Consider the following 12,143-nt stretch of genomic DNA (forward strand, 5'->3'; position numbering starts at 1 on the left):
ACCTTAACTAACGTGGCTGACATTAAAGACAGATGCAGGGAAAGCTTCTGGCCTCAAAGTCAAATTCATTACTCACTGCTAAATGCTGATGAGTTATCATTTGATTGAGTTGTGGTATCAGTTGTTTTTTCTCACCCCAGAGTCTCACAGCAGACGCACAGTCACATCATCACACAGACACGGTGGTGTTTCTTTTTTCTTTTTTTCCCTTATTTTTTATTTCTCTTTCAGCAGTCTCCACACCCTCCCTACAGGTGTCCTGGTCCAATTCCCTCTCTGTAGTAATAATAATAACAAAAATAATAATTGATAACACTGAACAGGCAGATCCAGCCAGCATGTGCGGATTTTTGTGCTGGCCACAGAACGCTGACGTGATTTTCCCTGTCTTTTTTTTTTTTTTCTGTCTGCATGATTTTGTTGTGTGTGCGTGTGCTCGCCTGTGTTCTTGGCTGACTTGCTTGTGTGTAAGCCACTACTTTCCCACGTTGTGAAGTAGGGTCTCCCACAGGCCTCCCTCCATTTCCCTCTCTCTCTTCTCTCTTTCTTTACTTCCCTTCTCTCTCTCTCTCTCTCTCTCTCTCTCTCTCTCTCTCTCTCTCTCTCTCTCTCTCTCTCTCTGTCTGTCTCTGTCTGTCTCTCCCCTTCAGTCTCGCTCCCCTCTCTTTCTTTTCCCTCTCTCTTTCCTCCTCTCTGCACCTGTACTCAGTGCTCCAGCCCCAGCTGCTCCCATCTCAGCTTAGCGCTGTTGGCCGGAGCCCATGTTGCACTTGGCATGTCCTCTGAGACCCTGGGGCCACACTTGACGTGCGAGGGCCAGGCAGGCCCCCGCCCAGGCAAGGCTCCCGTGGCCAGGAGGAGCTGAGAGCAGACGGATGAGAGTAGGGCTGTGGGCTGGAGAAAGACCTGCTGGAATTCTGGGAGTAAAACGCTGACTCATTGTTAGGCTTGCTGAGCAGGAGATTGAGGAAACGCATTAGGAGAGAGGAAAGGAAGGGAGGAGAAGAAATTGAACAATTATCTTGTAAGAGGGAAGAGTCAGTATTTCTGGTAAATTGGTGGAAAAATAACCACACGTCAGCTTCCGGAGAAGCTTCGGAGTTAAAAGTTGATTCCAGCTTACAACTTAGGTTCATAGTTTCAGCCTTAGTTTGTATCAATTACGATAGTCATGATAACGCTGCAACTGCTGAGATCCGGGAACATGGGAGGATGGCTGACATGTTGTAAACAATCCTACAATTCATTCATATTATCTTAATAAAGTAACTATTTAAGATTACAGTCAGTCTGGCTGGTTTGGCTAATAGTAGTATACTGTTGTCTTTGTTTTCTCTTTCAATAAAACGCTGGGGTATGTTTAGTATCTGTATGACTGCTCATGTTTCTTGCCCCGTCTGAGCAGTGTCTTCAGCCCATTTACAGATCTCAGCTATTAAATACAGTACAGTGTTATTATTGCCAGCAGGACTGATGGCCAAAACCAGCAAAATAAGATCTTAAGTCATAAAAGATCTTAATTATACTGTAATTTTTGGTAACATTAGCAGACCTTGCCAGTACTGTCAGTACTCTTCCGAGACAGAGGCAGCTTCACAGTGACGCTCTAGCAATATCTTCATTTAAAAAGATATTTACTGTGAAGCATGTTACAGAACGCTCAAACTTTACTTTTAATCCCCGTGAGCAGCGTTTGTCACAATGTCTGTCAACCCGCACCTATGGTCCACACTGAAATATATAACAACTATTGTGTTATTTATTTGTACAGCCGTTCGTGGTGTCTTTGGAGATTCCCTGACCTTTCCTCTGCTGGCCCCTTTAGGTTTACATTTGTGGTTTTGGATGTTGGACCGATTGCCAATATATTTGGAACACGCGTAAATGTCCAGATAAACGAAATGACATTTCAGCTCTACTTTTTGTTAAGTGCTAATCAGAAAATGTTGGCATGCTAACACGCTAAACTAAATAGGTAAACATGGAGTATTGTCTTGTCTTTTTGCACTTTAAGAGACACAAGAGAATGAATGACTTGTAGCATTTGATCTCAGTCATTAAATACATTACAGTCTATACAAGTGAGTGTTTGTAGTTTTTCAAACAAATCAAAAAGGGTTTGTTGGGTTGAACATGGCGCTACAACTTGAGATCTCCTCGTTTAATGATGTGCATGTGTGCGGTTGTGAAAGAAACGGCGAGAGTTTCCAGCACACACAGGTTTTCCTGTCCTACATAATCGAGCTTCTTAGGTTTTTGAGCTTCTTAGGTTCCCCAAATTCCTTTCAAGTATTGAATCTCACAGCTGCTGCAGTGCCAAGTAGGATGTTTTGGTATTGCTGAAAATGAACAGATACGTATACGCAGAGAAAAGGGATAGCTGCTTTTCTGTAAAGCTTGTTTTAATTTTCTTCAGCATGGAGTGAAATAAACTCCACCACATTCACTTACTATTGATTTTCTCTCATTAAAAGCCCAATTCCTTGACCAAACATGAAAATACTGAATACGTTTCTGGCTCTAGTCAAGGCATAGTTCCATAAATATAATTTTGTGTCTACCACATAATAAGCTGGCTCGGTGCTCTTATGAATATAAGTGCATACTGGCAGAGAAAAAAAAGGACGGGGAGACGGATATTAAAAAGTTTGGATTACTCTCTTCTCTTGTTAGCTTTCCCACTATTTCTCTTTCCTTGTTCTCAGCCTGGCAGACATTCTCAGCCCTTCTCCTCCTGACCCAGGAGGGGGTATCTCACACACGGACTCGCAGACCTCTAAATCTGCTCAGTGACAGCTCAGTCCCGCTCTGTCAGGCCCCAAAGAAAGAGCGCAAAATCTATGTTCGGGGCCAGAAGAAAGAGGAGAGGATATATATGTCCCTGTGCTTTGTTTGGCATCCCTAAGCTGAGATTCAATAGCAAGACATTAGTCAAGTGGTTGGCCAGCAGGCTATTGTGTAGTAATTGACCCTGATGAAGTGGTGGGCCTTTAATTTGGGAACATTGTAAACGGTGTGAATTGATAACTTGGCCCATAAAGCCTGAGCCTCTGCCTTCCCTTGCTTCTATGTGTATATGTGTATATATACATATATAAATATATATATATATATATATATATATATATATATATATATATATATATATATATATATATATATATATATATATATAACACACACTGTATGGTATATATACCCAGCTAGGAGTTTTTATAATCCATTTTTCCTTCTTCTTTCTGTTTTGTTAATTCCAGGTACCATTATCCTGTTCCTAAGATTTTCTATGTGCAGCTGTCTGTGGGGAGTCATGAGTTTATTGGTGAAGGACGCACCCGCCAAGCAGCCAGACACAGCGCTGCCATGAAGGCCCTGCAAGCCCTGCGCAATGAACCCATCCCCGAACGGCCACCACAGGTAAACACACACAAACACTTATAAACACACAAAGGGTTACACTAACAGTGCGTGCCAAAAGCTGTTAGACAAGGACTTGCTGACTTCTCCTCTGAGAACCCTTGCTGCTATCTTCAGTACATTTCTATTACTATAAAAGATTAAATTGACTCCTGTCTGACTGACCATTTTAGACTAATGAAAGTAAAAGATTGCCATTTGTCTGGACACAACCATTATTGTTTACCTCTGCCCTGTATTGTATTAGCCTATTTTGGCACTATTACAATGTTTTTTTTTAAATTAATTTAATAAACAAAATATATATATATATATTGTTTTATTAATGTGTGTTGCTCTAAGTGCACTGCAGCAAGCAGCTACAATAATCTTTGCACTGCATTAGTAATTATATCTAAATCATTTATTACTCTTAATGACCTGCTTAAAGGTCCATTGTGTATCATTTAAGAGGATCTATTGGCAGAAATGGAATATAGTGTCCATAGGTGTGTTTTCATCAGTGTATAATCACCTGAAAATAAGAATCGTGTTTTCTTAGAATGAGCCGTTCTTATCTACGGAGGGAGTGGGTTCTCTTCTAAGGAGTCCCACATGATGAACTGCCATGTTTCTACAGTAGCCCAAAGCACACAAACCAAACACTAGATAGAGATGATGTCTGTGCACTTCCCTAAAATCTGAGATTCAAAAGCACCCCGGGCAATGTAGACTTGGTACGTAACAAAATTGGCGAAGAAACCTGTGACTTGTCAGTACAGAGTGCGAGAGTTTGCACTAGCATAGTGAACGTTTTGACAGTGAATGTGGTGAGTGTAGTGTTTTGTTTTGGAACTTCCTTCCACTATTTACTGTTAATAACAATGTGACCATGTGAACACACTGTAACACCATAGCAGATATCACAGTATGTTTTACATCCACTAACACTGGGTCAGCCACTGCCAGTTACAAGCTAACAAACATGTAGGTTGATCGACTTTTTGTTTTAGCTCCGTTGACATCACAATCATATGAAAACTGAAATGGTTATATCTGACGTCACATGAGTAGTTGCGCTGCTGTCTGCACATATTTCAACATTATGAAACCTCTAGTCCCCTCCACAAAGCTGTTTCCTTTCCAGCCTGATGTTCTGTCATTCATTCTGATTATTAAAGGTCGCTCCACTCTCCACTCAAATTGTCCTCCAGTCATTGTCACCCCATCCCTTTAGCACATTTGTCACCTTGTGGCTGCTTTCAGGCCAGATGACTGTCTCTCTACTCAACCCCCTCCTACTCAAAAACTCTTCCCTTAATGAAAAGTCAAAGGATTTGCGCTGCTGATTTGTTCATGCTCTCCCCAGACAGACTCTCTTAAAAGTGTTACGCAGTGTTTTTCTGCAGATGCAACGATGAATACATAACAGGCTTTTCATCAAATTGAATCCAAATCCACCACAGCTCTAATTACTCTAATGTATAACTTAAGCCATGCAGTCCCTATAGTTTAGTTTGCACCTGGCAGGAGTGTATTTCCTCCTCCCAATTTTTCTTTATTTTGTCCATTTTTTTTTCTTTCTGCCTACTCCCAATGTCACTGTACCTTTCAGAGTGTCCCCTCAGGTATAGCTGTTAACTGTTGTTAGCATCTCCCACCGGAAATCAAATTACCCATATCCTCACCGCCTGGCATCGCTGATGGTTATTCAAAACGCTTTGGCTCCTCTCACTTGCCTGACTCGCTGTCTTGTGGCGTCGGCCTCCATAAATGTGCTCTTTGTTTGCTGCTGCTTCTGAGTCTTGCTTTACAAATTGAGGCACATTGTGTCTACACTATATGTCTGTCATTCTGTCTCTGCGTGAGTGTGTGCGCTCTTAGATGTGTAAATGTGTGGACGCCCTCAGGCTGAAAGTGTTCCTTGTTACCATGGGCTGTCAAACCTTTATTTTGAGGAAGACCGCAGAGAAATATCAGTGATGCTCTAATTGTGTTGTTTATACACCGGTAGAGCAACAATATGTAACCCTAGGGAACACAAAAAACACCTCCAACTTTACAGGGCTTCGGCCAATAAAAATTATAAAATGAAACTGCTGACTAACTCATAAATCCCTTGCAGGTAGTTTCGATGCCAGTGATGATATTAAAATGAAGATATCCGATGTTAAACAAGTGCACTTCCTGTCTTGAAAAGTGCTGGTTGTTTACCACACAATCAGTGGGTTGAGTGGGTATTTATGAGGGGAAGTCTGCATCAGTATCTCGGAAGAAGGGTTGCATTGTCATGACATGGTTGGTGTGAAGTAGGATATATTTAACTTAACTTTATAATAAGGTTTTTATGTTGTTCTGTCCAGTGGGAGCCCCTTCTTCCTATCCTTTTGATCTAGAATCCTTTAGCCCTATTACGAAATCAATTGCCCATGAGCATAGATGTGAATGTGAAGCCTTCTGTTCGCCCACAGTCACTGTTCATTCAAAGCAGCTCCTTCAGGGTGAGACTTGATGTCTCAGAGCACTATAGGGGTTCTTCTCTTGCTTACACTTTTCCCAGGACTCTCCGTCTGGTAGATCTATAAGTAGAAGCTGCAACAAAGTCAGATTTAGCTCTCTATTTGTCTTTGTCACAGGAAGGTTGCTTATCTGCTTCGTCATTCCAGTTTGCACGCTAATACACTCCCACAGACACATGCGGACACTGACTCCCGGCAGCTTGTTAATTCAGCCTTGAGAGGGGATTCACACTATTAATCACACACATCACGAATAGTGACAGAGGGAAATGTAACCATGAAAACCACGAATACACATATTGTAATGAAAACAGTTCATGGAAGAAGGATGGATGAGGCACTTTTGACTGGCTCACTTCTCTTATGTCGACATATATTTCTGGAGATGGAAAATGTACGTCTCAGCACACACAATAACCGTACAGTGCGTACACGCACACCTCTCCCCAATGTGAGGTCTTTCGCCCAGTGCGGTAGGTGCTTCGTACCACGTGACAGCGTTTCCTGTGAAATCCAAGAGATCTCACAGTATGAATCATGCGTCGTATCAGGTCGCACAATGAGGCAGGAGAAGGGAAGAAGCCCAAAGGGAAAGACCGCAGCCATTCAGACTTAATCAGACAAAGAGCTGGACATGCAAAGATAAAGATCGAGACAGCACTCTGCATTCCCATAGACAATTGGCACCAAAAACCCCTCATTGTATGGCAGATGAAATTATCTCTATGCTGTGAAATAGGTTTCTTTATTAGTAGAGGGAGCTGATAGCTAATTCTATTCAGAGATTAATAGTAATCAATTTAAAAAGATTTAGTCTGTTTCAACAACTAATAATTTAAAAGACATTAAACTGACCAAAGGCTCAAACCTGAGTCATCTGGTATAAAGTCCAAAATTACTTCATAGATTCAAGGGCGGCAAATTTTGAGGACTTAGAAAAATGTTCTTATGTCTGGATCAAAAAAAAAAAAAAAGGTTATCCCAATGAAACCTGCCGGTGCTTTCCCACTGACCTTTTCCTTATTAATTTTCTGATTTGAACCCTTGTTCCCTAGTTTCTTCTTACAGGGAGAGACAGTTCTTGATTTTCACAAATAATAATTTGACTATCCACAACAAGAGACTCAATATACAAAAAATCTCAGATTTAATAGACCACCCCTTCAAGAGACCTTCCTGTACAGACAGAGGACCACCAGTCATGTCCTGGAATACCGAGTTCTCAATCCCATATCAGATAAGGATCATAGCCAGAAAACAGACAGGCTTCTCGTTGCAGCAGCTTGGCCGAAATCCACCCTGTAGGCGTGTAATTCTTGGTTTGATGTGTGCCACAGCTTTTGGGTCACAGTTTGGTATTTTTTGACCGTAATACTTCCTTTTGAAATTTTAAGTACTCAGACATTTGCATTTGATCAAGTAAGTCCTCTAAAAGAAAACAAAATCTTAGTTTTGCTCCAACTTATTAACAAAAATATCTGCATGTGTAGGAACATTATAGCAGGCCCCAAGCACTTTGTGTTCTCCACGACTAAATATGATTTCGATTTTTGTTTCTACTTCTTGTGGGATTCATTATTGCTTTGACCCAGGAAGTTTTTGGGAAGAACATCTTGCACCTCAGTCCCTTTTATCCACGCTTTTGGGATGGCATTTCAGTCGAGTACATCTTTTAATGTAACTATTTCCGCAGACAAAATGTTACCTGATGTTTAGTTGGTTGAACAGTGTCCACGTTTATTTGTGGTCTAATCCACTCCATCTGTTTTCAAGCAGGGAAAAAATGGTGGTCTTGTCACATAAAGTACTTTCTCAAAATACAGCTAACCAGTATACTAAAATGTGTTTGTGAAAATATTTTTTATGGTGAGAAATAGGCAGTAACAGAATCTTGATTCACTGCCTTGTTTGACAGTTTTGTGAGACTATCTATTGCCATGGACGGACCTGGAGACTGGACGCAATTGGACAGGCCTACAATTTATCAGAGCAGCGAAACATCTGACGTGACTTTTCAAATTTGGCCCGGCGTCGCTCCTCGGTCAATCATCATACAAAACCCGCTACATATTAAATAAATGGCTGTGATTGGCCCAATCAGATCCAGGATGGGTGGAATTCAGTTTGAATGGAAGGATGGCCTGACCCGCCTGCCAGAGCAAATTGCATCATGAGTTGCATCGTTACAGAATAATAGGCCATTTGAAAACCTAAAAGTGGCACTAGGTTGAGCGGTAACAACCAGAATGTCCCCATTTACCATTTTGACCTCTGATTTTTTTCCCTCCTTTTTTGCAGAGCCCAGAGGAAAAAGGTGAGACTGAGGAAGGCAGTGATGCCAGCAAATCAGAGATCAGCCTGGTCTACGAAATTGCCCTCAAGAGGAACTTATCTGTCAACTTTGAGGTGAGGGAAAATATGCAAGTTTGGACATTGTATTCCACAAACACCTGTAGAAAAATGGCCACGTGATGGCATTATTACTTCTTTGAATTATAACCATGTTCAAGGTGAGGATAAGGCCACATAGATGTATGAGTAGTCATGAAATCATTGTAACTGCGCAAGGATGTGTGTTTACCCAGTTTTGCTTAATTTTCCCATCAGTGAGGTCACTTATTGTACAGAGAGTCAGAAGAATCTGCGTACAGGAAGTTTTAGATGGATCACTGCCTTTTTATGCGTGTGGACATTCTTATGGTGTTAAGTTCAAAGTGTTTCTGTACTGATGTAGGACGTCACTATGGGTTCATTGGTTCATTGGTCATTGGTTTTGGCGGTGACTCAGCTGATAAGGTACGAATTTGTTTTCCTGTAGAAGTCAGCCATGTGTCCAGTCCCACAAAACAAAATGAAATGGGCTTATAGTCATTCCTTCATCAATTAGATATTCTTTATAAAGCAACTTTCCTCCTTAAATTATGTCTTATTTTTTAGCTGCAAAGTTTGATAAAACATTTATTTATGCACTTTCTGAAATCTCCTTTAAGTTACTAGATTATTGGGTATACCTGTACAATGTAATGCACTCTCCAATAAATCTTGCTTTGGGAAGAGAGGTCTAAAGCCCTCGGTATACTCACCGTTGCCGACCTGTCACGTGACAATGTGACATCACGGGAGCGCCGTAACTATTTATACTTGCGCGTGGTGGTCGCGACTGAGGAAAGGCTACCGACTTTGCTATTCCTAGGCACTAGAAGAAGAAGAAAACGTTTTTTATTTTTTTATTTTCCAAATCGGTCGCGGAGGTTCTTCCAAATTTTCCAGCATATGTCCTCCTCTTTTCCAATTCTGGCGCCTCTGGCCATCTCTGTGTTCCTTCATTGAAAGATCGTACAGATCGTCCATCTTCCTGTTTCCGCTTTGGCACGCTCACCCGAAAAAAACAGTGGTGTGCGACTTGGCGCGACTGGGCCAAAATCCTGGCGCACCAGTGAGATCTACGTCATTTTGATATCAAGTTGTCGTGCGACAGGTCGGGAACGGCAAGTATACCGAGCGCTTTACACCTCAGACTTTCTATGGTTTCATTGCTACATAATATAAAAAATGTATGAGCCTTGGAATCTGGACAAGAATTCAAAATGTAATTTTGTGGGCTTGAACAGTGAGTGCTTGCGTACACAAAGCCAAAACATCTATTCCCTGTCCCCACATTACAATACGAGCAGTCCTGTTCCTTAATTTACCCCGTTTACTGTCCTGCACAGTTAAATCTGCCTCTGACATTTCATATGTTCTAGCAGTAGATAGATAGATAGATACTTTATTTATCCCGAGGGAAATTTGTGATCCGTTATGGTTTCCAACCACAGGATGTTGTTTAAGGGCAGACAACTTCTGATGAGTCATTGAGACAATCAATACAGAGCTATTGACATTAAAATACAAGTCCAGCTGCTCAGAATCAAGCAACAAATGATCTTAATCTCAATGCATTACATGCACATGAAAAGTGTTTGCAGCTGGAGCTTTTCAGACCAAACTAACTTAAATTCAGTACTTAACCTGCAATGCTGCTTGTGCTCTCTCACATGTGAGTTATTTGTCACACACCAGGACCTGACCGATATTTCAATCACTGTCATCTGCTGGGCCAAGCCTTGCAAACACTGACATTGTGGGTTCATTGGGATCATTTGATGTCCTATGCTTGGAGAAGAAAAGTGTGTGTGTGTGTGTGTGTGTGTGTGTGTGTGTGTGTGTGTGTGTGTGTGTGTGTGTGTGTGTGTGTGTGTGTGTGTGTGTGTGTGTGTGTGTGTGTGTGTGTGTGTGTGTGTGTGTGTGTGTGTGTGTGTGTGTGTTATATTGATATTGAAACCCCAGTGCTTTGTAGATTCTTTGGGATTTTCCTTTTCATGTCAGTACATTCTTAGGCAGTTTTACACCCAGCATGTAGTGACCATTGGAGGAAGTTAATCCTAAAGCCACCTCTGCATCGGTCAGTTTGTTCTGCTGTGTTTGTTTCTGTTTGGTGAGAACATATTTTTATTGACGGCTTCCTCTTAGAAAAGATTTTTGCAGCGGAGGGTTGGCAACCTTGGTAAAATCAGCTGGGAGCTGCCCAGTGCTGCTGCATTCTTCGACTGTTGGCCACTGGCCTGTTCTGGATAAGATGAGGGTTAACCGCCTTGCTCAATATTTTAGTTTTGCCTTGCAGGATTCCTGTGGACCTTGCAGGGAATCTTACCACTGCTTATCCATCCATCCCTGCCCCTCTCAACTTTTTTCTAAATCCATGTAGAAGTTTAGTGTGTCCTTACGTGACCTGCTGGGTCCGTTCTCCTTGGCTTTCACCATATCTCAGCTGACTCATCCAATATTCACTCCCTGATCGCCCCCCTCTTCTTCTACTGCATTCTGCAAGGTGCCAAAAACAAGGGAGGCTCAGTTTACTCTGTGTGCCCCCTCCCTTCCTCCACAGAATCCCTGCCTTCCACCTCTCTTACCATCACTCCCAAAAATCACACAGAGGGCGGCTGCGTGTTGAGGCTAGGGGGATAGGTGGATTTGGGTGAGAGGAAATTGAGACAAGGATGGAAGGAAGGGAGGGGAGACTCTTCTCAGTCTGTTGACTTTGCTTGCTAATAAGAGTTTACACAACGTTGGAAAAAATTATCTGGAAAGCCGTCCAATCCTCCCCTTTGTTCAAAAACGCATTTGCTCATCGGACCATGACATGACTATCCTTCCTGGAACTGCTATTAATAATTTCAGCCAGCTAAATCTAGATTGATGTAATTTCATTATCTGTCATGTCTGCGTCACTGTCAGCAATTACGGCACTTTCATTTTCAGTCCTTCCAGAGTGGAAGCTGACAGCAGCGGTTTTTTAAAAGCAGACCACAGCCACATTCCTTCAAACACTTTTCTCTTCTGCGTGCTGTCAGTGTGGAGACTGGCTGTTCATTACTGCCATCTGATGAGCAGTAAACCACTTTATTTTACCATCTGTCTACAGCTAATATTCTTTGCCAGTTGCAAAGTTGCTAATTGTGTGTTAAGTGTGGACCCTTTCTGTGGTGTAAATAGACTATGATTTAAAGGTCCAGTGTGTGACGTTTAGGAGGGTCCTTTGGCAGAAATGGAATCTAATATTCATAGTTTTCAGTTAAGTCTTTTCTGCTAATATCTACAGAGGGAGTGGGTCATCTTCTACAGAGTTCTCCATGTTGAACCACCATGTTTCTACAGTAGCCCAGAACAGACAAACCAAACACTGGCTTGATTTGAGTTCCGTGCCCACCGTTGTTTCTCCTACACGCTTGGAATGGGATGGTCAAGGCGAGGGGATTGTAACCTGCAACTAAACCGCTAGATGACACTAAATCCTACACACAGGTCCTTTTTAAAGTATAGAGTGACTCTTTCCCTAAGTGCTGCCTTTTCATTTGTGCTTCCTGTCAGTGACTGCATTTCTACACCCCAAAACTGATCAGTTTTGTTCTCCACCTCTGCATATCAGTCACACCACATTTGTTTCCCTGTGCCATGTGAAACTAAACTGTCCGAAGGCCAGGCTGTGTTGAGGCAATTATCCTCTCCCTCTCCTGGCATGTCATACCTTTCTCTCCCCCTCATAGCCCTGATGGCTCTCCAGCAGATTCACTTTCATCCTCAATCAGCATGTTGCATGCAATATGCTCTCATACTGCCACTACACTGGGGCTAGAGACCAAGTGTGAGTTACACATGTCTCTATGGGTCTCTTCTTGCCCATTGGGT

General features: G+C 42.1%; 1 protein-coding gene across 3 annotated transcripts in view; it reads left to right on the plus strand.

The window, feature by feature from the left end:
• Window positions 1–12,143, plus strand: part of stau2 (staufen double-stranded RNA binding protein 2) — an 81,480-nt gene that overhangs the window by 15,756 nt on the left and 53,581 nt on the right. For all 3 annotated transcript variants that reach the window (XM_051410314.1, XM_051410316.1, XM_051410315.1), the window contains exons 6-7: window positions 3,258–3,417; window positions 8,214–8,321. In XM_051410314.1, the coding sequence (XP_051266274.1) occupies window positions 3,258–3,417; window positions 8,214–8,321 (268 nt within the window). The remainder of the gene's footprint in view (window positions 1–3,257; window positions 3,418–8,213; window positions 8,322–12,143) is intronic.

The sequence above is a fragment of the Dicentrarchus labrax genome, unplaced genomic scaffold, assembly GCF_905237075.1.
Source record: "Dicentrarchus labrax unplaced genomic scaffold, dlabrax2021, whole genome shotgun sequence".
In the NCBI taxonomy this organism is placed as follows: Eukaryota; Metazoa; Chordata; class Actinopteri; family Moronidae; genus Dicentrarchus; species Dicentrarchus labrax.